Source organism: Echeneis naucrates, chromosome 8, assembly GCF_900963305.1.
Source record: "Echeneis naucrates chromosome 8, fEcheNa1.1, whole genome shotgun sequence".
NCBI classification, from domain to species: Eukaryota; Metazoa; Chordata; class Actinopteri; order Carangiformes; family Echeneidae; genus Echeneis; species Echeneis naucrates.
The window spans coordinates 13,163,459-13,191,006 of NC_042518.1; the positions used below are offsets into that span (position 1 = coordinate 13,163,459).

Genomic DNA, 27,548 nt, shown 5'->3' on the forward strand with positions numbered 1-27,548 from the left:
TGATGTATATTTCCTTGACGTGATTCTCTCAGTTATGGGGCCCCTGGTGTGGAGTTCACAGGACTACACAAAGACACGACTGCAGTTACACAGATCAACTTCCTGCCTGGACAAGTGAGTGAGCTTTATGCCATTGTACCCCCCACCAAAAAAAAAGAAAAAAAAAAACAAAACAAAACAAAAAAACACACAAATGTGCATCGTGGATAAAGCTGGGATATGAAAGGTCAAACTGATGTGTGATATTATCGTCTCATTAATAGGGCCGTCTGCTGTCACTGCTGGATGATAACACGATTCACCTGTGGGAGCTGGTGGCGGGGGCCCCCAGAGAAGTGGGAGGGGTTAAAAAAGAGGGCGTAGTCTCCCTCCAGGAAGTAGGCAACTACAGTCTCCCAGGAAGACCTGGCATTGAGAGCTGCAGGTATACAAGAGCCTGTTATCATCTTTTAGACATAGTTGTTGTTAATATGTTTTGCTTTGAAACCAATTTTGGAATTTGAAAGGTCAATCAGGCTGGACTTTGCAGAGTCCTGAGATTATAGATATCAAAGTTGTCAACGTGAATGAAAGGTGAAATCAGCTATAACTGCAGTATCACTCCTCCTCCTTTCCTACTTCTTCCCAGTGCCACTCGGGTGACTGTACTCCTCTTGCTGAAGTCATGTGACCTGCTCTGCATTGGAACAGAGGGAGGGGGCGTGTACTTCCTGCAGTTGCCCTGCCTTTCACTGAAAGACAACCAGACGCTGCTCCAGGATCAGGTCACAAAGAGGTGAGGCATCCATGACTTGAGACTTGAGTCAGTGAATGGAGGGATGAACAATGTTAGATGATTATTATTATTTTTTTTTTTTGTGGTCTGATGGCTGATTTTAAAGCGACACTGCAGACTGATGCTATATTGAATTAAAAAAATATGTGAAATAAGTTATAATTATTTATTCACTGTACAGTAGGACAGGAAAATCCTTTGAAACATCAATTGGAGACATGAAGTCTATATATTCCTACTGTCACATTACAACAGTCATTTCCAAGTGCATCCCATATTCATCCCATGTATTTTCTCTGTTTCTCTGCCTAAAATTCCCCTCTTGACGCATTCTCTGGCTGCCTTCTCCATTCTGGTCACAGTACGACTTCCTTTGAAATGCTCTAGTTTCTTCTGCTCACAGCTCCAGCTGAGCAGGTTGGAAACACACATAGACACAAGACAAATAACCCTGTTGACCATTGGAGCAGAACGCAGGTCAGGTTAATGTGGTTCAGGGACCAAGAAAACATTAAGACCTCTGGGACCCTGTTATTAAATGGTGGAAAAGAAGGGATTGAGAGACTTCACACCGTACAACTGCTGTATCATTTTCTTTCTGCCAGTTGTCATGTCGTGAAATAATACACACTGAATAGGCACAGTGAAAGTAAGGAGCTCTAAATCAGATGCAGGTATTGATATATTGGAACTAAATCTAGCACAGCCTTGACATGTAGAAGCACCTGTTTTAGGTCATCGTTACTCTGGATATTTACGGTAAAGCATTAATGGGAAGGTTTTTTTTTTTTTTTTTAAACGACAAGACCTTAGGGGGAATTGTGCAGTATATATAATAGGCAACCACAATTGCAGTTTGCAGTAAATACAGTTGAAAATTGCTGACTTCTTTCTTGACCTGAAAACCTCTTCCTCAGATACCTTCTTATTGTCAGAGATAGGGTCTCTAACAAAATGCAATTTTTTTCCAAATCCACTTAAAATTCTTTATCCCCCCCCCCCCCCCGTCTCTTTATGGACTGTAGTGGGTGAGTCTGCACTGACAAAAGGTGATATTGGGGATGACCTTACATTTAAAATGTGATTATCATTACAGAACTGTTTGCTTCTGTTAATGTTCTTGTTCAAATCCTGTCTGTCTGCACCCACCCAAGTAGTAATATTTTTTTCCTCAAATATTACCAGACAGTTGCTTACTTAGACAGCAGCATTTAATATAACAAAGGCAAAGTTAAGGTTTGGAACCATGTTTTGACACAAAGGCTGCATTAACTGTAGAATCAGTTGCTGTAGACAGATGCAAACTAACACTTTGCTGTTGTGTGTTATTTTGTCTTGACCCCAACATTCACGTAGTTGTGTGCAGCCACGAATAAGGGTTCAGTTCTGCCCAACTTTGTGAAGATGTTAGAGCGTAGATACATATACAATGCAGTTGTATTCATTTTTAAATGCTGGACACATTCTTTTTCCATTTTTCATGCTTCAACCATCTTAGCTGCTCTGGCACTGTATCAGAGAGTGTCTGTGTTTTGTTTTGTTTTTTTATTCTGCTGTGGGACAGTCTGACTCGTTGACGAAACCCCTCATTAACTAGGCTTGTTTAGGGAAGTAGGCAGAACTGAGGCCTAACAAGGGCCCTGATAAGGCTTGCACATATGTGTGTTTGTGTGTGCATGTGCGCACGCTGGAGGATAGTTTGTAGACAGAGAGGCTTTGTACCGGCTGCCAAAACGCAGCGTTCCGGTTGGGGAAGTGTTTCAGCTGTTTCTCCACACACACACACACACACACACACACACACACACACACACACACACACACACACACACACACACACACACACACAGAGACTTGGTTGGATTCAGTGAGGAAGCTCCTCTCTCAGGAAGCACAGAGGCAGAAACATTTGCAACAAAGCATTCCATTGTCTCCATCTCTCTGTTCACAAGTATTTTTAGGGAATCCAGCATCCTGCTACAGAGTCCCAATGATGAGCATCCGTGTATGTGTGCATGCGTGCATGTGTAACCCATTCCATCTTTTTTGTGATAGTTCTGCCTCATCTACAGCCCAGAAAGTTAAATGCCGAATGTGTAATTGCCCCTCCTTCTTTGTTTGTTAATTTTCATGTCATTTTCTGTGTCTCCGCTGCTTCCTCCACATTCTCCTCTCTTCCTCTGCTGTCTCCTGCTCCTGCTTTCACTGAGGGAATCCTCTGTCATCTTGCGGGCGTGTCCTGCTCCACATTCCTCTGCTGCCTCAGGAATTTCTTGTTCAGAGGCTTCAGCATGATGATGATGATGATGTTGTTGTTGTTGTTTTTTAGGAGGAGCAGCTTGCTTGGGTCTCTAGTTTATACAGATGGCCTGCGGTTTGTTGACGTTATAAATAATGTTAATCACTTTTTGAGTTGTTCGTGGGATAATTTTTTTTGTGTTGTTTGGTTTCCAGTCCCTTATTCTACACACCAATTGAATTATCACTATGCACAGATGTTCCCTTCTGATCGACTATTGTTTCAATTTCTCAAAATTTTTTAAACTGTGTGAAGTGATCCAAAGCCCTGGAAAATTTCCCTTCAGCCCCAGTCCATGAAACATGTTCAAATGAGCCTGGTAATGGCAAACCTTAAAGATGAGCACTACAGTTCAGACTTCACCTTTGGAAACAATAATGGAGCTTTCACATGATGACCCCCATCTGGGCTGTGGAGGCATATCTTTGCTGTCAGATGTGGATGCTTTCCTTGATCTTTCTCCAGAATTCCTGGATCAATTACGACAACCTCATCCCAGTGGGTTTTGCTGCTGGTTTTGGTCTGTTGTTCAGACCACTGTTATTGTCCTGGTGTTAACCTTGTTGTTTAGCCATTATGCTTATAACTTCTAGGTGTTGCTTTGACCATTGAGCTGTCTTTAATCTGTTAGTGAAACAAGAATTGGTAACTTTATCAGCCATCAATGATCTAAGACCATTAATTCAGATTCTCCATTCAACTACATATATGGGATAATGGCTAACATGGTTTATTTATATATAAATATATTTATTTTTTTATTTTTATTGTTTTTATTTATTTATTTATTTTTTCTCCAGTCTGCCAGATGACTACAGATGTGGAAAATCATTAGGCCCAGTGGAATCGCTTCAAGAACATCCTCAGCAGTCAGGGAAAATTCTGATTGGCTACAGTCGGGGACTGGTGGTCCTATGGGATCTGAGCACTCGTTATGCAGACCAGCTCTTCCTTGGCAAGCAGGTACCTGATTAACTGAGCAAAATTCACACATCAAGCTCTAATACCATGCATTGCTCTTTATGTATTCTGTGTATGTATGTAACCCTTTGTGAACCCCCCATGCAGCAGCTGGAGAGTCTAGTGTGGGAACGCACTGGAAACTTGTTTGTCAGTTCCCATAACGACGGGGGATACTCAGTGTGGCCGGTTACCAGCAGCAACACCTACAATCACCAGCCAGTGACCTCTACCATTCCATATGGTGAGAAACTTACACATATCCATGCATAACCCTAACATAACCCATTTTTCTGTCAGAGTTCATGCATACTCAAGCACAGTGGCAGACCAGCGGGTCTGGTGGAGGTGACGTCTTTTTGACAATAGCACAATTAACCATTTGTGCCTCGTAGTGGCTTCTTGTGACAAGGTCATGGTTAATGGGGAGGCTGTTCACTTTAAAAGGATCTGTGTGTGTGTCTAAATATTTCTGGAAAATGATAGCTTTAGACACCTAACTCATATTTTGGCCTCTTTCAGTGTTTGCAAACTCCTACTGTTTTTTAATGTCTCTGCTGATGGCTGTTTGTCCTAGGTCCATTTCCCTGCAAGGCCATCAGCAAAATCCTGTACAGGACGACACAAACTGGGTAAGTACTTGTGGCCTATCGGAGGACATTAGCCTATTGCAGTCACACTGGGTGTCTTGGATCCCAATCCCAGATCATTTGCACTCCTCCTTTTCATCTCTTGTCTTTTTTCCCCCAAACATTGCCTCCTGCACGAAGAATACATTTATCTTTAGTTTAGCTGAAGTCAGAAATTGGAAGAAAATGTTTTTGATCACTCACCCACGAAAAGAACCTAGTCTTCCCATGGTCAATGCATTTTTCAAGGTCTGGATTGCACTCCCTTCCTTTTTTTAAAATTCCTAATAAACTAATTTGCAGATGATGAAAGTAATGATTCCCCTCACACTGCAGACTCCTGCTATGTTGACCCAGATGATGAATGGATGGATAAATTGCTTTTGTCTGTGCCTTGCTCAAGTTCTCCAGTGCTGTTATACAGTGGAGGGATGCCCAGAGCCAGTTATGGCGACCGCCACTGTCTGACCATTCAGCAGGACAAGGAACACATCACTCTTGACTTCACATCGCGAGTCATTGACTTCTTCACTATCCAGAGCCCAGAACCGGAGAAAGGTGATCTAGATGTGGCCACTGTCAGTGTGGATAGTGGCATCATTTTCTTCAACGCCCATTTTAAGGATTGACTTTGTTTTCAGGAACATCAGTATGATTTCTGTCTTATATGTTGCTCTTGCAGAGTTTGATGACCCGTCAGCTTTGGTAGTGTTATTAGAAGAGGAATTGGTTGTAATTGACCTTCAGAGCCCCGGATGGCCCTCTTTGCCTACTCCCTACCTCGCTCCTCTCCACTCCTCAGCCATCACCTGCTCATGCCATATCTCCAGTGTGCCTCCCAAACTGTGGGAGAGACTGGTGAATGCTGGGAAGGCACAACATGGCTTACAGCAGACGCACAGGGTGAGAAGCACATTGTGATCTGCACCTTAATATTACATAGGTAACATGCTCCAACACTCATAACAGGTGGATTTTCTGTCAATAATTCCCTGGAAACATTGCCACCTATTGGATAGTTCAGTTCCCATTTTTACAGTTGAAAGAAATTTCCCAAAATACCCAAGCCCATTATTGTAGCCTACAGTCAGCTTTTTTGTTGAACTTAACTAATGTATTGCAGAGACCGCTGTGTGTTTTTCTTACCTTTTTCTTACCAGACTTAGTTTCTGGTCAGTCAAATGAAGCTGGCAACATCATCTCGAACAATGTTACAGTTGGAGTGTAGCTGTTGGCAGTACACTGCAGAACAGGATTATTCCGTAAATTGGTTTATTCATGGCGGAAGGGATATTCATTTACAGCAAATCAGGGAGGCATGTAAGCAGCTTAACCTGAGAATATCTTAAAGAGGGTATGGCCAGCCAACTACTCATGTTTCAAATATAGCAATCACTAATGTGTGTATTAAGTCCATAGAAAGCAGCATTTTTAACCTACAGGTTTATTTGATTTATTTGATTACAGGTTTATTTTATTCTCCCAAATGGCTGTTTGGTGTCATATCAACACTCAGCTGCTGCCTCTCTTCATGAATCACAATAGTATATGTGGTTAATAAATGAAGTGAAACTCGTCTGATGTGAGAATGTTGGGATTAAATGGATGTTATTACTCATGGTGCTGGTTCATCTGAGTTTAGAGGCTGGCAACTTGTCGGCTCTTAGGAAACCAACAGGAATACAACCATCAGCCCTAACCCTGTTGATAGTTTGCGAATTTTAAGAGCAGGTGTACGCAGTTAAATGCTTTTCTAACTCTTTGCAGCTAAGATAAGCTTTTTGATCAACAGCAGATTAAAATAATACACACACGCACACACAGAGAGAGAGAGAGAGAGAGAAACAGCTGGTATGTTCATAAATCATAGTTGTGTCTTCTTGTGTGGGGCCAAACCGGAGTCAACAGAAGCTCTGTTAGTTGTTTGTGTCTGTGCACTTGTGCTAATTGAGATGGGTAAAAATACCAGTGCTGGTATTTTTTAAGATGAGATTGTGGTGAAATTGACAGTGTTAGGAAACAAGTTGTTGCTCTTTCAAGATAAATAACCATTTTTCTGCCGCTACTTTTTTCTCAATCTTTGTCTGTCTGTGCAGAGTTGGCCCATATCTGGAGGGAAGAACCTGGCACTTCCATCCAAACAACAAGAGCTGCTGTTGACAGGGTATCTGCACAGACACATGAACTGCCCGCACTGGAGATGCAACTAGTTTTCTTGTTTTGTTTTATCTATTTATTTATTTCATGATTCACCTCTGGCCCCATTCTGCTGCTTTACAGTAAAGTTTAAGTGAGTAGAGGCTGCATGCAGATGTTTTTTTTTTTTTTTTCCCCATTTCTGATTTGAGCCACATGCAAATACTGGATAAATCTGGATCTGCATATGATTTGTCCCAACAACAGAATTTTTTTCAGCATTGCCATGACAATAACAATATCCTGAGTGGACTGACAGAATTTTGTACAGATATTTGGCAGAAGTATAAGTGACACAGCACAATAAGAGATAACTACATGAAGGAGGTGAAACTGTTGGATTGAGTGAAACCAGTTCTAACAAAACTGAGAAACCTACTGCAATCTCCTTTTTTAATCGTGTAATCATTACAGACATGAGGATGGCACTGTTCGATTCTGGGATGCATCAGGTGTTGCGCTCACTCCACTGTACAAACTCAGCACAGCCAATGTCTTCCACACCGACTGTGACCCCAGTGACGACCCTCAGGACCCTAGTGATGACCCTGATATGCAGCAGGAGGAGGAATGGCCTCCTTTCAGGAAGGTGAGACCTAAGTAGGCCTGCGTGAGTTGGAGGCTACAAGAAAGTGAGGATATAAGAGTAAGTCTCAGTGAGATCACACACATGGTATGTTTTACAAGCTTGGGTGTTTTATACACGCGCTATCCTGAAACGCTGCATTGATGGCCTAATTTTCCCATCTGAATACTTTCATATGTTTTCAGACCAACCCACCCCAATGTTCCTGTTATAACTTGATGGAAAAGCAACCACAGTCAGATTCTGTTCTAATCATCTGTTTTCTTTACAGAATTTCATTTAAATCAAGTTATTCACCAGCAGAAAGCAGAATTTCGTGTTTAAGGAGGGACTGTGGTTTGCATTGGTAGATGCTGACAGAAAATAAAGATGGGTCATGAAGCAAACACTCAGTAAATATTTAAATCAACTGACTCTACAGTTGGAGAAGTTTCTTTCTTTTTTTGTGGGTGTTTGGGATGACCATATATTCTAGCATCATTAATGGATAAAAACAGAAAAGAAGTCAATCTTGACTGTCTACATACACCTTTGAGGCCTCTTTTCTCATTCCTTTTACTCGCTTCTTTTCTTGCTATTCACCACCCACCCACCTTTCCACATGTATCCTGTGGTAACAGAGCTGCATGTTTAGGAATGTGGCCCTCATATGGGATGAAGAGCCTTTCCTTTTTTTTTTCTCCTCTGTAATGAAAACCAGACCAATCAGCCCACTCTTTCTGTGCGAGTGTGTGTCTGTCTGCGTGTGTGTGTGACCAGCCCCCCCCCCCCCCTTGTTTTGTCAAGACACTGCTCCCATATGAGAGAGGATTCTGCTGGAATTCCTGCTGTGTATGTGAGAGAGACAGACAGAATAATGCACATGTTTTGCTGAGTATGTATGAGGGGAAGCTGAGGATTTTCCCGGCATTTGGCAGAAATTACGCAGAGGGGGTTGCTGTAGAGGGAGGAGGAAGAGGTGTGAGAGCGCTACATACAAACATGCGGCCATTGGTCTACCTGAAATGAATTTGCGAATCACCAAAAAGTAGGACAAAGCAATTAAGATGCTGATATATAAAGCAAAAATGTCAGTGGATAGTTTTCTAAACCTAAATTGAATCAATTCCATCTGAATTTTGGGTGTGTTATCCTGTCTTTGTGTAGGTGGGCTGTTTTGACCCATACAGTGATGACCCAAGGCTGGGCATCCAGAAGATCAGTCTGTGCAAATACAGCAACAAATTGGTGGTAGCTGGAACTGCTGGACAGGTGAGCAATAATACACAGACACAAAATCTACTTACGTCAGTCTAAAGTAATTTCCGGTCATTGTTGCATGTGGTTTAAAAGCAGAAAATGTTGTAAGTGGGGAAAACATTCAACGATATCGAATTACATTTTGAAAATGTAAAGTTTTTTTTTTTTTGAAGAAATTATTGAAATAGTATTTTTGCCATCTTTCCTTCCTTCATTTCACTTTATGAAATTTTACTTTATGAAATGAAGGAAGGAAAGATTACGCTTTGCATCTCAAGGGTGGACTGTCAAATTGTGTAAGGTGAGGTACCATGGGCTACATATGAAATAGCTGCATTTTCAGGGTAATCACTTCTTTTAGATGCTGATAATAAACACTAGTCATTTCACCAGTGTGTCTCTCTGTGCACACATTATATACAATATTAGCTTTGGCGTCAAACAGGCTCATGCTGTGTTTTTCTCTGGAACAGATGAAGCCAGATTGGCAGATGAAGAGTTGCAGCTGCAATCAAGAAAGCGCTTACATTCTCTAAGCATTTAGCAAAGTGGCTGCATATTATTTGTAATAAATTTGATCGATGTGCCCATAAACTGTACCAAGTGCTAAGACGCCTGTTAATCAGAACATCTTGGACAAAACACCAAATAACATACTGACAGTGCTATATGTCATGTAATATATAGAATATATTCTTTGTATTTGTGAGATTCAAAATTGGTACTGCTTCATTGTGTGCAAAGGAAGAAAATCCTTTGGGCAAAAATGAAAAAGGCTTATCCTTTTGGGTGCCTCAGTGTGCTCAGCAGATTTCATGCTCCTGAAGTATGAGGTATCTTTTATAAAAACTTCCTATTTAGGCTTAGGATGATATGAAGAGAAAGCAAAGAAAGTGTCCAAATAAAATAAAAGCTTGGTAAGCGCTGAATACATTTCCTGACAGTCTCCCTTAGATATTTAGATATTTTAGTGAACAAGGGGAAATTCTGTACTCATAGTGCTACTACAGGAAAGGTCAAGGCATCTGAAAACATTCGCTTTCATCTTTTGGAGAATATGAATATGCATGAATACTGCGCCAGATTGGGAAAATCACCACTCTCTTGTAAGTGAATACTCAGGCTGTTGAAAGTGGACACCATAAATTACATCTCACACAAACAAATGTAAAAATAGAGGGCACTACTGGAAAGTGCTGATTGTTGACTGGCTATTACAGTAACTCCTTTTTAAAATCCTTTTGAATTTATTGGATATTAGGTCTGCTGTTTGGAAGAGAGGAGTTCATAATGTACTTCTAGTTTTGTTGTTAAAAATAAATTTCTGCTGCAGTTCTCCTGCATATTCATATGCTTGGGGGAAAAAAAAAAAAAAAAAAAAAAGATTATGCTGATGGGTAGAGACTGAATCAACAATTTCTTTCATCTTTCCAGGTGATAGTGTTGGGTTTGAGTGATGAGCGTTCAGACCACTTGGTGGATGTTTCAGTGGTCGATCTGCTGCAGGACAGGGAAGGCTTTACCTGGAAAGGACACGATAGATTGGAGCCACGCCTTAAACCTGCCCCCTTCGCCCCAGGTTTCCAGCCACTGGTGCTGGTGCAATGCCTGCCCCCAGCCTCTGTCACGGCGGTGGCTCTGCATGCAGAGTGGAACCTGATAGCATTTGGGACAAGTCATGGATTTGGTCTGTTTGACTATCACAGAAGAAACACAGTGCTGGCCAGGTCAGGGATGTAGCTCAGGATATTAATAATCACAAAATGGTTAACCCCGGAAAATACCAAACTTGATCTATAAAACGGCACTCTACTTTTCCCCCCAGATGTACCTTGCACCCTAATGACTCACTGGCAATGGAGGGCCCCCTGTCCAGAGTAAAATCCTTGAAAAAGTCTTTAAGACAGAGCTTCAGACGCATCCGCAAAAGCAGAGTGTCAGGGAAGAAACGCACTATCAACACACCCACCAGCAAGGTAAATTGGTCTGGTTGTTTGTTTGCTTTTGTTTTTTTTAAATGGTGGGGGGTCACACAGAACGTATGGCTTGAATCCAGTTTTGTATTTTATGAATGTGGTATGTGCAGGTTCAAGAGGCAAATGCAGCTTTGGCAGAGCAGGAGGAAGTGGCTCCAGTACAGCGAAGGATTGAACCCCGGTCAGCAGATGACTCACTGTCTGGAGTGGTCCGGTGTTTGTGCTTCGCCGACACCTTCCTGCGTGACGGTGTGTTTATTTTCTGGTCATAACTATTGACTAAATGTAAAGCTAGAGGAAAGATTAATTCAGTCTTTTTTCAAAACCACCTGTGGGACTTCTTAAAATTTATTATCCTCCTGTATACACCAGGTACACACCACGGCCCCACACTATGGGCAGGTACCAACTCAGGCAGTGTGTATGCCTACGCTCTAGAGGTTCCCTGTGTGGGCTCGGGACGTGTGTCTGACCGGGGTGGAGCAAGTGAGAGCAGTGTCTGTGTGGAGGCAGTGCTGGGTAAAGAAATTCAGCTGATGCACAGGGCTCCCGTGGTTTCAATCTGTGTATTGGATGGCCGAGGGAAACCACTACCGGACCCATATGAAGCTTCCCAGGACCTTGCCATCGCACCTGATATGACCAACGCTCACTCTGTGCTCATTGCATCAGAGGAACAGCTCAAGGTTAAGAGAAAAAAAAAAAAAAAACCCCACCCCATTTTGTGCTTGAGAGACTTACAAATTAAATTTCTGTTTTAAATCATGGTAGGTCTGTTCTTCTATTCTTTCTTTCTCTCTTCCTCTAGGTGTTCTCTCTCCCCAAAGTGAGCGCAAAGACCAAGTTTAAGCTGACGGCGCATGAAGGCTGTCGGGTGAGGAAAGTGGCCCTGGTGGTCTTCAGCTCTGCAGCTCAGGAGGACTACAGTGAACACACACTCGTTTGTCTGACCAACCTTGGAGACATGCACCTCTTTAACATACCAGGCCTCCGACCACAGGTGAGGTTTGGGATTCAGTTGTGTGCATCACACAAGCCTGACTTACATTATTTTTTATGTGTGCACATTTAAATGGTCATTTATAGAAATGTATAGTGTTGGTAAATGGATGATTGTTTGTGTGCTTTAATGATGTACTTACTAGGGTAAAATATCTATGTAATATAAAATATCACATATGCACATCATGCTGTAAAATGACATATGATTCCAACCTTACTTATAATTGATGTGTCCATTCTGTGCCTTCAGGTTCGCTATGACTGTATCCGCAAAGAAGACATAAGTGGCATTGCATCCTGTGTTTTCACCAAGAATGGACAGGGTGGGGAAAATGGCTTGATTTTGTTAAAAATAAAATATTGTTTCATTAGACACTGGCAGTTAAATGATGATGCTGTTTTGATCATTCTGATTTGGTGACTTAACACACATTAACACCGTGAAATAAAGATTACACATTACAGTCATAATTTTTGGAGGGAAGAGGTAAGTTAGACAAGGTTTTCTCCTCACAAAATGTTTTCTCACAGTCCCCCAGTACAATGAAGAGGAAGCATTGTATTAAAAAAAAGTGTTTTTTTTTTTTTTTTTTTTCCCTGTTCCCAACAGGCTTTTACCTGATCTCTCCCTCAGAGTATGAGAGGTTCTCACTCTCTGCAAAAGTCGTCACTGAGCCGCTCTTCTCTGTTCAGTTGGACCGGCTGCTAGAGCCCACACCTGCTGGGTAAGACGCACAGACACACTCGGACAAATTTAAAGGGCACAGCTTCTGTTCCCACGTGAGATGTTTTTGCCTTAACAAATTGCATCTGCGATATATTAATCAGCCAATACAGAGACAACTAAACTTTTCCATGTTTGGTCAAGGACACCCAAAGATTTTCTTGTACCACCTTAAAGAACTTGCATGCTTCCTGATATGAATTGCAAAGTAATTGTAAAACTAAACAAATATGTATCAAAACCTCTATGATGACATACAAAAATGTATATATATTGGGGTATAGTTCATAATTTTTCAGGGTCCAGTGTAAGGTCCCTGAGTCCAAGCAGTCACTTGATTCCATATTGGGAGCCACCAAACCAATTGTTCATAATGCTTTCTCTGGGGTTATGACCAGCTTGAGGCACTCAGCTGCGTGCACAAGCAAAGAAATGGTACTTTTACTGTTATTGCTTTGTTATTATTCCATCAACTGCCAAAGTAAATGGTGTGTGCTCATGTGTCTCCTTAGTGATAGTACGACAACGCAGCCGCAGGCCAATGGAACCCACAAAAACCAGATGGGTCAGGCTGAGGGTAGGACACACACACACACACACACATTCACTCTGCTTTCTTTCATTTCTCTCCCCCTTCATTGCTCTCTCTCTCTCTCTCTCTCTCTCTCTCTCTCTCTCTCTCTCTCTCTTGTCTCTCTGAACCTCTTAAACCCCGCACAGGCCTTGCAGGGGTTCCCATCTTGACTCCATGGTAACTGTTCAGTATGCCCAAGCTGCATCTCTTGCCCTGCACCTCCCTCCCAGGCAGGAAGTGTTGGTTGTCGTGGCAACCAGAGTAGTTTGTTTATGTCCAAGAGGCTTTGTCTCCAAAACCTCAGACTGCAATAACTGCGTGCGGCACAAATATTTTTAACGTGTTTTTTTATTCCCATTTTCCCTTATAGTCAATTAATGCACAATGAAAAGAGTTTATTTGGGAAAAAATAGATTTTAAGACTGGGATTTAATTTTGTTTAATGATGAATATTTGGATCGTGAGCCATCCACTCTATGCCTCGCTGTAAGTTGTTTTGCACAAAAGAGAATTTAGAACTAGCCACTTTTGAGGATATGTTTTGAAAATGCATTTTTTCTCAAAGAGGAAAGTTCAGGAGGACATTTTGTAGCGGTGTGTGTGTGTGTGTGTGTGTGTGTGTGTGTGTGTGTGTGTGTGTGTGTGTGTGTGTGTGTGTGTGTGTGTGTGTGTGTGTGTGTGTGTGTGTGTGTGTGTGTGTGTGTGTGTGTGTGTGTGTGTGCATGCCACTTGGTGGTAATACAACAAAGAATGCTGACATAATCACCTTCTGTTACATTGATATGATGAATGTGTTACCAAGCATTTGCTTATTTACATCCCTCGGGCACAAAGCAACATTCACAACTCTGTACATTTTTGTCTGTTTCGGTCTCCTCAGGGACGAATCTGGTTCTACATGTAGAACTATGCACAGCTGGTCCCTTACTGTGTCTGTCTTCTGTTGGCTGCTGGTCGGGTTGTGTTTATTTGTTGAAATCAGCAACCCCTTGTGTCTGGAAATGATACTAGGACAGCAGTGACGATGATCCAAAATAGTATAGCTGCAAGTCAGAAAACCAAAATAAAGAAGTAAAATGTGCTCAAGATTCAAGCAGGTCAAAACTGCAAAATTAGGAAACAGTTTCTCTTGTGCTGTCTTCATGAGCCACTTCTTTCAAATTTCAAGTTTCATTTAATCATGCCCCAGTTTTTTTATGCTGTAACATAGAAAAAGAATATTTTTTCTGCTGCTGAAGCCCCCATTTCTATTCAGTTTGATTTAATTAACTCTGCTTAGTTGGGGGCACAACAATGCAGAAACATACTTCAGCTTCTAACACTTTGTGTTCCACTCTTGCAGGACAAACAGAGGAGCCTCCAAGCTCTCTGTCCTCTCCCAACCTGGACACCCCACTGGACTCCCCCCTCAGCTGTGCTGACCTCACCCTCGACTCCACTGGAGAACTTACCGTTGAGGATGTCAGGGATTTCCTCACGTAGGCGTCTAAGTTAACCTCTACACATACACTCAGCTTGTGCTATTGTTCTTTTTATCCTCGATCATGAAACTGGTTTATGTGTCTGACCTGCAGCACTGTGGATGAAGCAGAGAACAACCTAAAGAATATTAAAGAAGAGGAGGGACACACGACTGGCATCCTCATCAACTGAACAGGCAAGACACAAAGACAGAGCCTTTGATTACACTGAGACCTCTCCTGTAGTCAGATAGTATGAGCAGATGCACATATTCATGCCTATACTGGCCTATATGCCTATATACATACTGGCATGTAAACGTGAGAGCTGGTTAATCCACACACGCATACAGACACCTGTTTCTAATGGAGCTGGTTCAGAGTGTGCAAACTTCAAAGACTTGTGTCAGTCTGAGTGCTGCATTCCACCAACAAGCTGTCTGTGTCTTTGAAGACCCAGTGAAGCAGAAATTATTTCACTGAGGGCAAAAACATTATGCAGAGTCAAGCTCAGGGTCAGAATTAATTGCCGACATGCATCTGTTTTCCCCTGTGATAGTATTTCCAGGAAGAAATCCTCACATTGATGTTCTTAATTTACTAATTTTTTAAGTTTTTTTTCACCTTGCTTGTGTACTATATCTGCCTGAAGAAGCTATAGTCATGAGTATGTGGTGGAGATGTTAACCTCCACAAATAGCACAAATAGCACTTATCCATCCATTTACATTGCTCTGCACTCACAGGAGTCATGAATCAGGAAGTGATGGTTGTTCTTGGATTCTTTTTTGCCCATTTGGCAACACGTCTTGGTCTTATTTAATATAAATCTGCTGCCACCTGGTGGAAAAATACAATGTAATACACCTGAAATGCATTTAAAAAAAATCTTTTTTACATCGATAATAAATACGTATGGATTTTTTTTCATTGATACTAATCTGCATTTTGTCATATGTTAATCAGGACAGGTTAACTTAATATTCATTTACTATACATTTCTTTTATATATAATTATAATATCGCAGAGCCTAAAGGTACAGCCTTACATTGATTCTTCGTCAAAAGTGGAAGAGAAACAATGACATCAATTTACTGGCTGTTTCAGCAATAAGGCTGATTGCACCTGATGATCATTTTGCCTGTAACTGTGCCAGATTGTATTTGTTTTAGAGGACTCATTTTAAATGATGGCACATTTTATGGTGACTGACCTCTACTGATCTGTCTGCATGATTTCCAACATAAACTGCTTGAGTCCAGGTTACACCATCTTGAGTTCAAGAAATGTGCCTTTTCCCTGGTGCTTTAATGTGTTCAAGGGGGGTTTGCTGCCACTGTCCACATTATGTAGCTGGAACACTAACTAGTCTGTCACTCTGTCATCCCCCAGCTAGGCCCTTGAACAACACTATCTGTGTCTTAACATGAAACATTTTTTGTCATATTATCCTCTGTTTGCTGTTGAAGTGTTACAGTGAGGGGCTGGAGTGGTCTGGACGGACTGGATTTCTGTGCAGCACCACAAATATCTCCCAGCAGCCCAATGCGGAGCTCCCCAGTCAGCACTCTGAACTCTCCTGGCACAAACTGGGAGGAATGGCTATTTCACTATGGACAAAGAATATATTGAAGGTGCTTGTTGTGGCCTCTTCTACTGGAAGAACTAAATCAACTTCCTCTGTAACCACTTCTGAATTATGACACCATGTCCTGCATGGAGACATCAAGTCCAAATGAGGAAAGCCTGATTCTGGAAGGACTTGGAGCTGTCGATTCTGATTTCAAGAAATTTCGATCATCCGTCTTTGACGCTGTGTAATCAGTCAGTGACTTGCTGCTTCCAGGCTCTTTGCCAGCCAATGGAGGTGGTCACACTTAATGACTGTGGCTCAGCCCTGCAAGAAAGGGCTGTTGCACTCTGCATAGGAGACTTAACAGTGACGTTTCTTTGTTTTTATTTTTATATCCACACTTTTGTGGTGCCTGAGTTGGTCTGAGTTTTCCCCCACAGTTGGAACTGGAATTGGTGCTCTGTTGCCAAAAGCGCCTGTCAACTGCTTGTGCACACTAGATGTGATGAATTCTTATGCAGGCTGCTTAACAACACCACAGCCCTGTGGAAGACCCTGTATATGAACTGAGACTATCTAAAAGAGTGAGTAGTGTTTGAAGAGGTCAGAGCTAGCAAATGAAGTATTTTGAATATTTGAGTATTAAAAGTTGTAGCATTTCTATTTCCCCCCTCTAATGTGCCAGTAAAGGCAGTTGAATTGCCTTAGCCACTGTCCAGCCATTTCAAACCACAAATGTTCGATAGAAACTCATTTACCCCAAAGTTTTAATAAGCTCTCTGTCTACTCGAATGGTACTGAGTGCTGAGAAACTGGAGATGTTTTGTATCTTGTTAAAAATGTTTCTTACGGCTTTTGGAATTAGGAAAATGTTTTAATGACAGACACTGTGAGTGGATGCAGGAGGGCAGAAGGACCAGAGCCTACAAAGGGAGCTGCTGGGGATGAAGGAAATTAAGTTGGTGCTATGAATCAGCAACAACAGCATATTTTGGTGAAGTAACAATTTTTAAAATACCTTTAGTTCTGAATGCATTCTTGTTTTCCCTCAACTACGGATTAAATAAATTCAGCTCTGTTTATTCGGCAAAACAGGTCAAGTGTCATGTGTGCAGGAAGAGAGCAGTGACCTTTTGCATTTGAGTCTTTACTCATTAGGACTCAGACTGATTAATCAAATAAAGGACTGAAGGAAAGAATTATTTGAAACTAAAGAGAAAGCGATAAAGGTAAAGAATGTGGTAAAAGTTAGTTCAATCCTCCCTCCTCTGTTAATGTTTCATCATCTCATGCAGAAATGCTCTTGATGGGACTCAGGGAAGTGTAGAGAGGGAAGCCAAGTCTGAATGCTGAGTGTAATGTATGGTGATGCACCCAGGAGATCTCTGTCTTGGGTTTCTTTGAATTGGTGCATTCTGGGTAATATTGGCTGGATGCAGAGCTTTGTTCATCACTGCTTTTAACCCCCTTGATTATGTCTTTTTTTTCACAGTGTAAAATAATAAAATAAATGAAAGTTTATGAAATATCTATATCTAGGTCCCATAAAGACAGAATTACGCCAGTAAGTAGAGCGAAAACCTGTCGTGGCTTAAGAAACTGCTCAGTATTTCTGTTTCTAGCTTCTTGATCACACTGCATAACAGAAAATTAAAATATAAAAGGGACCTTACTACTAACTAATGTAGCTCAACGGGTAGGAAACATGTTTTTTTGTTTTTTTTTTAAATACTTGTTAGCTTTCTTTGGTGATTTGGCTGATGCAAATAATTAACCCTTTCATGCTACAGCTAGCACGGTTCAGATTTGTACCTAACGCCACAATTAAGATGAATTTGTTTGTGATTCAGTTTTGTGTGTAGGATTTTTAATTGGTTCATTTAGCATTTCTGGCTGTGGAAGAATTGTGAATTTAATAAAAATTATTTACTCTCTCCCTGGGACTTGGTCTGCTGTGTGGTCAATTGGTAGTTTTAGATTTTGGGACATAGACTTGTTTGCACTTTCAGTGAGCCTCAGTCACATGATGTACACTGTTGGTTTACCTTAGTTTAGTATAAAGGAGCAGGTAAGCAGCTTAGAGCAGTGATTCTCCATCTTTTTTGGTAATTTCCCCCCTTTGGACAAGCCCTGTCCTCTCCCATCACCCCAACAAAATACTAGTAAAATTCAGCAGGTTAGAAATTTTCTAACTTATGTGTGAAAGTTACATTGCATTACATTACAGGTTCCATTTTTCTCCTCCGCTCCAGTCAAATGTTATTTCATTTAGGCTACATAAGAGAGAAGATAAACTTTCATTATTCCGCTTTGGGGAAATTTACACATTGCAGCATTGGACAGATGAACGTCGAAGCACACTGGAATAACTTATAGCTAGATGAGTTAGAAAAAAGAAATGTGTATACAAATGAATATATGAGACACAAGTTTAACCAACACATGCACACGGAGTTGGCAGTTGAATTGCTGAATTGCATCCTCTCACTGAGGGAGCTCCCCAGTCTTGGCACAGTGTCCTTCAGGGATGAGTTGTTCAACCATATGGATAAAGCTTGGCTCTCTTCCTCCTCTCACCCACCACCTCCACTGAGTTAAGAGGGCATCCTCGGACAGAGCCGGCCTTCTAGATCAAGTCAAGTCGCTTCCCATCTGCTGTTGAAATGCTGCGGCCACCTCAGTTTGGCAGAGTGGCTTCAGGAGGGCCCCCTTCACTCCAAAAGGGCAGATTGTCTGCTGCTTTTCCTGGAATGTGCAGATGTCCCGTTTGTTGTTCAGGAGCGGTGTGGGCCCACAGCCTTCTGGGCTCAGGGGGACGGCTGTCTGTCTGATCAAATCTCTTTAAGAATACATTCAGGTGGTCCACCCACCTGGGGACTCTCAGGCCTTTGCAGACTGCTGCAGTCAATCCTCCAGCCCCAAAGCGTGACTTTGTATGTGTGAGGGCCCCCTGGTGGTCTTTTGGGCTGCTTACCACGATTATCTCGGGGAGTCTCCACACACGTTTCAGTTTCATTTCCTGGACTCTTGGTTTTAGAGGTAAGAGGCTGAGATCGTATGTTTCTATTTTTTACTGCCCATCGGTTCATTTTGTGTAACAACAATCCGATGAACACACGAACTCGCCCGTCGTGTCTGCCGGAGGCCGCTTCGCCTAAAAGCAAAGGGATTAGACACCCTGTTGTCTGTTAGACTTCCTTCTGCTGAACAGGAGCAGACAGTTTCTGAACTCCAAATCATCTAAACCAGCTGCTGTGATAATCAGATCGACTGCACTTTCTTAAAAACAAACAAACAAATAAATAAATAAAAAAGGAAAGGCGCCTCTTGTTGGTCGGTTCAGAAACTTACGTAACTCCCTGCAGAGGTCACCGTTAAAAATCGCCACTGATTGAACTCTGCACCTTGACATGATGTCAGCAGTCAGTCCCAGTGTGGGGAATAATGAGCTGCAGGGGGAGGATAGGCCTTTTCTTTCCTCTCTAAACCCACAGCCACGATGAAAACATGTCAGTGTGAGAGGCATTCGTTACAAAGATGAAGAAAGAAGGATGGGGTTGATGAAGGAAAAAATGTAGGAATATTAATGGTCTTGGAGTCATGCAAACTTCCAGTGACACAAACTGAACCTTGACCTGTGTGGTAGTGGTCAGCGATGTGTATCACTTAGGTTAACAAAATAACGTGTATCAAACCATTCCTCCTGTGTTTGTTTCTGAGCGCTCGACTCTCAGGTGGATTGTCAAAGTTTGTCCTTCGACGCAGAACACAAAGAACTCCCAATAACTTCAAGGAGAATCTGTCTGTGTTCATTCGAAGGTGGCCAAATGAAGAGGACGAGGCAATCCCAAAGTGACAGAGGAGAAGGAGTTATGGGCAGGAGAACTAGCAGGAGGGAACTGAAAAAAATCAAATATTTTGAGGAGAAGAGCATAGAGGAGACGCTGGAGACAGACGAATCAAATGAGGAGGAAGATCAGAAGCAGAATGAGCAGCCAGGTCCATCTATCCAGAGAGGAGCACAACATAACAGTGAGTCCACAACAGATGAAGATTACAGCATCAATTTCTCACTGATATCCAAATTGAACGGTGCTGCGAATTCTGCACAGAAAATGACTAGAACCAGCTTTTGCAACATTTCCTACACCTTGAAAATCTGCTCCACCTGTATAGGCGTTTTTGTCATTTTATGCAAAATTTAGGACTCTTGCTTGTATCCTGCGGAGACAAAAAGGGCATCCTGAATGTAGAGAAGCTGAGCAGGGGTAAGTGGGAAATGATACCTTGTCCAGTTTACCTCATGATTTATGCATAAGTATATACTTCCTTTAGTCATTTATATCTGAGCTTCTTTATTCTTTAATCCACTCACCCATTCAGCTGAGGAGTGTATTGAGTCTGAGGGCCGCTGGTTTTCCCCCACTGCCTTTGAGACGTTTTCGGGTAGAAGCTCCAGCAGAAAATGGAAACAAAGTATTTTTTGTGAAGGCAAACCTCTGCAGACTTTGTTTGAAGTAAATTTTTATTTATTAATTTTTTTTTTGCCTTTTTTTTTTGTTTTTTTTTTTTGCTTCATTTAAGAACAGAATTTAAGAACCCAGAACAGACACTAACTATCTAATCACCATTATCACAGTGCGGGGTATTAAGCACTAACGGCTTTTATAGGAGGAGAACAAACATCCCAAAGGTAACTTAACTGAGGGTATACCTAAGATTTTTAAGTAGGCATGTAGGCAACTTTGACACTGTATCTCATAGTATTTTTCTTTTTTTCACTATCTCAGCCAAAGAAAATCACATTAGATCCTGAATCAGAAAGCTCCTCTAAAGGTTTGTCTGCACTTGCACCACCAATTAACCGATAGACAGAGTACAGGCCAAATTATGGTGATCCATTTTACTACAAAGTCGCTGTTGTACTTTCTGTTTGATGTTTTATTGTGTTATCTCTGTCAAAGCTTCGGAAGTACAGTTTGCAGAAGAAATTGAGGGAGATGATGGCTGGAAGCCAGCCAGTGAAGAACTTGTAGTGGAAGCGAAGGAGGAACAAAAAGGAAAGGAAGAGCGTGAAAACGGAGGAGAGACTGCTGACTCAATAGATGAGCAGGGTAATGAAGGGGAGGATGAGTCGATGACAAAGACAACAATGATTTTGAAGTTGAAATTTCTTTCAGGAATCATCATCTGTACAAACACTCATTAGCAAATTAACGTATGGCTATGTCGTCTTTGTGGCTGTATGAATATTAATCTTGTCCTTTCAGAAATGGAGACACCTGTGACCATTTCCCCACTGAAGGAATACACTTTGCAGTCAGCAGTTGTCGTCCTCAAAAAGATCCAAGAGCTGGAAGGGGTAAGAGGGAACAAGTGGAGCTGTTTTCTTCTTTGGATTAACAACTTCACGCACCTGAGGGGCTTTTTGTCCTGCTACCAGTAGTACACACATTAATGATGAGGATGAAATCTAATAACTTCTCCCAACACCACCTACAGTCACATTCTCATTGGCCTCCGCTGTACTTTGTGTCTAATGCCACTGTGGCGTTACGTCTGCGTTTAGTGTGCAAACTTCACTTTAGCTAAGAACTGCATGCTTATACTTTCTTTACAAAGACGGTGCAGACAGCAAATATGCACGTTGTAACTTTGCCATTGTGGGCAAGTTAGCATGCTGTGGTTACCTTTTAGGACAGAGCTCTGCCGTGTCTGAGGACAATCCAAGTACATTCAGACAGAGAGTGGAGAATTTTGGCCTTTTATGGAAATTTGATTGGTGGACCATTTGACCTGACGACGGCTGAAATTTCTGAGGTGCTAACTGGACCTGTAGCCCGTGAAATCCGTTCTTCCTGTGGACTGATGGGGGAAATTCATATTAACTGTGATGAAGAAAGAGCACGAGAATCAGGGGTGTCTCATGCTGACCATGTCTGTCAGCACATGTTTCTGTGCTTGATGTCATCTCAAATCTGCAGCAGGAACCCCTGAGGATAGGGTTTATACTCAGAGAAGAGGAAGAAGAGGTAGGAGAGGGATGTGTGACTATACTATTGGTTGACTAATCACAGGCAACATGACTAGATACTCCCAACACTGAGCCACTCCTCTGTCAGCCTGGCAACAGTAGTATGAGCAGAAACCCGCCGAGGCAGCCGCCTGCAGCAGGTGGTGACTGTCACATTGATACCTAGGGCCTCACAATGATCTCTGATCATGAGTCAGTTACTCATCAAGAGGACAAGAAAAAATCTCCTCACGTATAAAAGGGTCACCTTTTTTCCCCCCTTCGTTTGGGACCATGTCATGCTCCCTGATCTCACTTCTCCGCATTTTGGAAACACTTAACAATATAAAATACTGATTAAATAAACATTTCTAACAGTATAACAGTAATGTTTGTCCTTGTTTGCCGTGACAGGTATTTCATAGGTCTCAGGGGGAAATGTTTTACATTGCAGTACTGCGAGGACACATGAGCCAAACGGAGGTCCCATAGACAGCTCTGTAAATACCAAACAGCAAGCTCAGAAGCTGGGGATGATTCCGTCGTGCTCTCTGTGATTCTGCTTCTGTTCTGTTTCAGAGCGAGAGTCAGTGTCAGACCATCTCTTCAGAGGATTCAGATGATGGTCAGTTTTTAGCTAACAGAGCATGATGTGGTATGTGATTACTTTGTTTGATGTTCAATGTTATTTTACTGTTTTGTAACCGCCGTTTAATTTGAGAACAGACTGTGAGTTTAAGCCACTGGATCAGTACATGCAGAGTGGAAGAGAAAAACAACACAGCGGTTCAGCGACAGATGACTCTTGCATCGCAGCAGCCATGCAAGATGATAGCAGGCAGATTTCAAGAGACAAATCCATCATCGGTGCTGAGTGCAAAAGACATAGCAACAACAGAAGGCAACATGGGCAGACAGAAATCCTGAATGAAAAGGGGAATTCTGTAAGACCTTTATCTGCACCAACTCCCTCGTCCGACAGTCCTGAAAACATTGGGCCAATCAACAGTCTCACAGCAAACCCCAGTGCTTCCTCTGTCTCAGGCTTTTCCAACACCACCACAGGTGCGTTAAGATTCAACTCCTTTTTTATTTTATTTTTTGAAGTTATTTAAGGTGTTAAGATTTCATTGTAATCGTTTTTATTTCTCCTGCTGCAAAGACACCCGTGAGGAGAAAGAAGGTGGAGTGCTGGAAATAGAGCAGTACGTAAAGAGGAAAGACCTTCCTGACATGTCTAACTCTGAAGCCAGCGGTCGACCGCCTGCCAATGTAAATATCAGCGACGCAACGCCAAACACAATAACTCCGGAGCAGGTCGCTGAGGATGAAAGCGTAGAGCCAATGAGTGAGTGGTTCAGAAAACACAAAAGATGCTTGTTTCGATGCCTCTTTGCTGATTATATGTGCACGATTTCAAATAAATGTAAATACATAACAATAGTTTCTCGTAACCCTGCAGAACAATCTGCGGCGCGTCTGTCGCACACAGGTGCCACAGCCAACGGCCATGTTGCTGCACAGGTGATCAATCAAGAGGCAAGGTAAGGTGCAATAAACACTTTTGGATGAACGTACATGCTGAAGTTTTATGCACAGGTGAGAAATGTTTTCTTTTTACAGGGCTCCGAAAACAACCAAAGCCTCAGACACTTATTCCTCAGGCATGGAGGAGGGCGTGTCCTCACAGCGCTCCAAGAGCGTCAATCTGGACGCAATGGACCTTGATCAATTAATCCAAGAGAAGATGAAAATGCAAATCAAGGTTTTAAGATTACAAGAGGAATATTACTCTCTGAAAGTACAGGGAATTAAAAAGTGACATTGCAAGGTTAACCACTTCTAAAGTTGACTGTAGTTTACGGACAAACGTGCACATCGCTTTGTTATTCCCGACAGGCTCAACTTAAAGTTGAAAAAGGGGACAATGCAACCATTCAGTGATCATGGCTGGTGTTCACAGCTTTACTTAAAGGGAACAATTCAGGAAAATTGTCAAAGAACATTTCACACATTCTACATTCATAGCATGCGTCCAGTCTCTAAGTGTAATTTGATATATTTATGATAAATTGTAAAACTTAGTTTGCATACTTTGTCATTACTGTCTAATATTTCCTTGAATGCGATTACTTGGGCTCTTCCACAACATGGTACTAGAATTTTGGTGCATCTCTCCCAACACAGCGTACAATAATTATAGCAAGCCTGAAGTGCAACAGTCCAGTAGTTACAGTCAACATGGTCTTTTTAAACTTCTCAACTGCTGAGAATGTGACAAAACTGAAGCAGTCTAGTTAAACAATATTGGAAAACATTTTTAATTGCTGATTTTACAGTGTATTTTTTTAATTGTTTTTAATGAGTAATGTGTGATAATCCAAATTGTTTTGCTTACATCTTGGGCTTCGTTGTCTTATTCTTAACCTTCTCTTTCTCATGGTGTGGTGCTCGCTACTAACTCAACTGACTGGTTTGTGATTGACAGGCAACACGCTCTTCTCTGAAATGTGTGCCTGAACAACAACTTTTCGCTGTTCATTGTTATCTATAGAGCTGAAAACCGACGTAAATCTGACAAAATTTATGAAATAAAATTTTGTAAACCTGAATACATTTAAGAAGTTTCTTTAAACATGCAGAATCTTTAAGGTTTCTCAAATTACAAAAGCTCCAAAGCCATTTTTATTAGCACTGGATTCAGATGCAACACTTTTACATTTTACATTTATACATTTTGTACATTTGTATTTACAGTTTATTCAAAGAAGTTAAAGACACAGAAACAGCTGCTACTCTGTCATATACTCTTCATCCTTTTCCAGCTCATCATCCTCTTCCTCATCATCTTCATCAAAGTATTTATCCTCCGCGTCTCTGCTGACAATGTCCAAGTTGTCATAGTCTGGGTTTTCATCCACCTCGCTATAGCACACACAAATGCAGACACATTACGAGCCAATGCGTATGATTTTTCTCATCATTTCTATCAGAAAAATACAGCCTTTGAGTGAGCATTTAATTAAAACATTTAAAACAGGAACACAATTTACTATTCATTTCTAGATCTGGATCTTCTGATAAATTTCTTGCCTTCTAGAACTTCCATTTTTAATTATTATTAAATATTATTAAATAATTCATTTTAAATCATTTTAAAATGAGACAGTCCGTCTTTGTTTTTGTTTTAAAAGCTATTCAAACTCTTTAATTCAACACTGCGTTTATTACACAAATACATTTCTGTTCCATTTTTCATAAAATATGTAAATATTATAAATCTATCCTGATTATTACTGAGTCAATGTCATACTGGTTCTTCGCAGTACTTGACTAGTCATTGTTTTACCTCCTTAAATTAGCTCTAAATTTATGAACGTACTACCCAATGTGTGCTTGGTGCAGAGGCAGTGGTGGTGCTGCCACTAACCTGTAGTTAAAATCTTTGTCTTTGCCATCGAGGAAGCGCTGGTGCATCTGACTGATGAATTCCTCTCTGAGGAGAGCCTTTTCCTCGGATGTCGGCTCCCATTCCTTTCCCTGGACTCTGCTATCTTTGAAAACAGTTTGAACAAAGAGGGACAGCTAGAGCAATGCTGACAAGAAGCAGAGAGTAACTTCAGCGCCACCAATAACTCTAACTTACTGTCATCCTCCTCGTCCTCTTCCTCTTCCTGTTGGCAATCCTCTCTCTCCTGCTCCAACTGCAGACGACTCTGGATGAGACGCTCCTGGTACGAGTTGAGGAGGAGGTGGGCGAGACCTCCTGCGCCTCCTGCTGGTGCTCCTGGTTCTCCCTGTGCACAGTCCAACATGGCCTCTTGGGAGCGCTCCAGCACCTAAAGCATTGAGGATATTTGCCAGATTATTGTTATTATTATTATTATTATTTAACCGAAGATAAGCCACTCTAAAATGAAATTGAACTGTAAATCATGAAATAAAACTCACCTCCTCATCAGTCAGGTATTGGCCAATATATTGTTCGTACAAGAGTGGTTCTCTGATTCGCATCTGTTCCTCACTGAAATACTGACCCTCTGAGGGATGAGGTAAAGTTGGTGGGAGATATTTCATGTTAAAAAAAAAAAACAAAAAAAACTTTCCAGCTAAAACCAGAATTATGCACACAATAGCACCAGAGCCTAATGGAGCCCTTACCTTTCTGCAGGGCTCTGAGGGCAGCATAGCGCTGGTTTCGGATCCTGGTCTTGTCGGGACATCCGTCAGCTCGTCTCTGTATCACCTTGCTGTAGTGATGGGTTCGTGGGTCTGAGCTGACATGGGCAAACGCTGACAGGTGCTGCGGCTTCAGACAAGCCTGGAATTGAGGGACAGTTGAAAATGTGAATGTCAATCTATAATCTACTGCTGTACTACTGTACGCTACATTTCTTAACTAAATAATGTATTTAGTTTGAGAGGATGGCTTACAATTTCAAAGCCATAAAAGCCAAAAAGATTTGTTGAAATGTTACAACGGTTTGGAGCTTTGGACTTTTTCTTACAGTGTTGTTTCCCTCCGTGTCCTGTCCTGCAATAAACTTCACCCCAGTACACCGAGATGTTTTTCTATTTCAGCAATCCCGTCACAAATCCGTGTGTCCATATGTCAGAGTACAAAGGTTTTATGTCGTAAACAGCTTTGTGTTGCTGACGGTGCATACATACATGGTACCTCTCCAGGAAGACCAGCGGCCTGCTGCTGTACTGCTGCAGCAGCTCCTGCCTGCGCTGATCCACGGTCAGCTCGGCCTCTCCGATCTGCTGGCTCTTCACCAGGCTCCGGCTCACCGCCACGGCTTCTATCATGGCGCTGACGCAGCTGGTCTCAGCCTGGCTCAGGTGCTGGATGAAGAGGAAGCAAAGTGGAATAATGTCACGTCACACTGCCAACAACAGGCCGACGTTAGCGGGGTTCGGGGGCCGATGTTGACGCTCTCACCGCGGGCTCCGGCGGCGGCGGCGGGGGCGGGGGCCGCCGCTCGCTGTCGGTGGGGCCGCCGAGGTCACTTCTTTTCTGGGTCCGTATCACCGGTTCTTCGGGTGATTTGTTCCGGTCTTCACTCTTGCACCACGTCGGCTGTGTTTCAACGGGAGGGTCGATCTCACCCCACATAGTCACCGGCGCTAACCAGCTAACGGACGTGTTTGAAAGTGGCCCCCCAAACTGCCACCATGAACTAGCTCGTGTCTGTCTATTATTTTAACGCAACTACAGCCAATGTAGCGCCATACACGATGGTGGACTTTACTGATCTATCCTGAAATTATGGCATGGAAATAGAATAAATTAAAACTCAATTTCACTCACTTACTTAGCTACGTCTCTTGCCGCCATCTTGGTCCGTCATTCTTATCCCCCCCTCCTCTACCCATGAATGGGAGAAAGGTTCCTTCCGGTTGATGATTCCGACTGGCGCCTTCTGTTGGTAGACCTTTTTAGCTGGCGAACACATCGACAGCATTATGAGCGCCTTCCTAACGCGTTCGTCCTCCTTTTGCTGCCAAAATAGTGTTGACTGGTCAAGTCCTGGACTG

At 42.1% G+C, this 27,548-nt stretch overlaps 3 protein-coding genes across 4 annotated transcripts in view; 2 read left to right on the forward strand and 1 right to left on the reverse strand.

Annotated features, from left to right (window-relative positions):
* Positions 1-17,937, forward strand: part of llgl1 (LLGL scribble cell polarity complex component 1) — a 30,680-nt gene extending 12,743 nt beyond the window's left edge. Inside the window, exons 3-24 of the mRNA XM_029507800.1 lie at positions 33-114; positions 264-424; positions 629-775; positions 3,875-4,037; positions 4,143-4,278; positions 4,612-4,666; positions 5,067-5,221; positions 5,346-5,566; positions 6,760-6,827; positions 7,274-7,448; positions 8,592-8,696; positions 10,119-10,411; positions 10,510-10,660; positions 10,771-10,909; positions 11,033-11,346; positions 11,469-11,660; positions 11,913-11,985; positions 12,273-12,387; positions 12,899-12,963; positions 14,303-14,438; positions 14,535-14,617; positions 15,891-17,937. Of these exons, the coding sequence (XP_029363660.1) occupies positions 33-114; positions 264-424; positions 629-775; positions 3,875-4,037; positions 4,143-4,278; positions 4,612-4,666; positions 5,067-5,221; positions 5,346-5,566; positions 6,760-6,827; positions 7,274-7,448; positions 8,592-8,696; positions 10,119-10,411; positions 10,510-10,660; positions 10,771-10,909; positions 11,033-11,346; positions 11,469-11,660; positions 11,913-11,985; positions 12,273-12,387; positions 12,899-12,963; positions 14,303-14,438; positions 14,535-14,613 (3,025 nt within the window). The 3' untranslated portion in view covers positions 14,614-14,617; positions 15,891-17,937. The remainder of the gene's footprint in view (positions 1-32; positions 115-263; positions 425-628; positions 776-3,874; positions 4,038-4,142; positions 4,279-4,611; positions 4,667-5,066; positions 5,222-5,345; positions 5,567-6,759; positions 6,828-7,273; positions 7,449-8,591; positions 8,697-10,118; positions 10,412-10,509; positions 10,661-10,770; positions 10,910-11,032; positions 11,347-11,468; positions 11,661-11,912; positions 11,986-12,272; positions 12,388-12,898; positions 12,964-14,302; positions 14,439-14,534; positions 14,618-15,890) is intronic.
* Positions 17,938-18,943: 1,006 nt separating this feature from the next.
* On the forward strand, positions 18,944-24,619 carry LOC115047102 (uncharacterized). The gene is made up of 13 exons (XM_029507801.1): positions 18,944-19,033; positions 19,814-20,026; positions 20,200-20,262; positions 20,378-20,511; positions 20,634-20,687; positions 20,785-20,830; positions 20,959-21,108; positions 21,265-21,356; positions 22,587-22,632; positions 22,734-23,072; positions 23,170-23,355; positions 23,470-23,551; positions 23,631-24,619. The coding sequence occupies exons 2-13, from the start codon at positions 19,822-19,824 to the stop codon at positions 23,827-23,829; spliced, it is 1,596 nt and encodes a 531-aa protein (XP_029363661.1). The 5' UTR covers positions 18,944-19,033; positions 19,814-19,821; the 3' UTR covers positions 23,830-24,619.
* On the reverse strand, positions 24,016-27,351 carry ccdc97 (coiled-coil domain containing 97). 2 transcript variants are annotated; one of them, XM_029507804.1, is made up of 7 exons: positions 27,326-27,347; positions 26,679-26,855; positions 26,169-26,328; positions 25,959-26,047; positions 25,654-25,846; positions 25,438-25,561; positions 24,016-24,932 (listed from the first exon to the last, which is right to left on the reverse strand). In XM_029507804.1, the coding sequence occupies exons 2-7, from the start codon at positions 26,817-26,819 to the stop codon at positions 24,800-24,802; spliced, it is 840 nt and encodes a 279-aa protein (XP_029363664.1). In that variant the 5' UTR covers positions 26,820-26,855; positions 27,326-27,347; the 3' UTR covers positions 24,016-24,799. The 2 variants fall into 2 exon arrangements, with proteins under 2 accessions (XP_029363664.1, XP_029363663.1); XM_029507803.1 differs by having other exon boundaries at positions 24,017-24,932; positions 26,953-27,351.
* Positions 27,352-27,548: the final 197 nt, after the last annotated feature.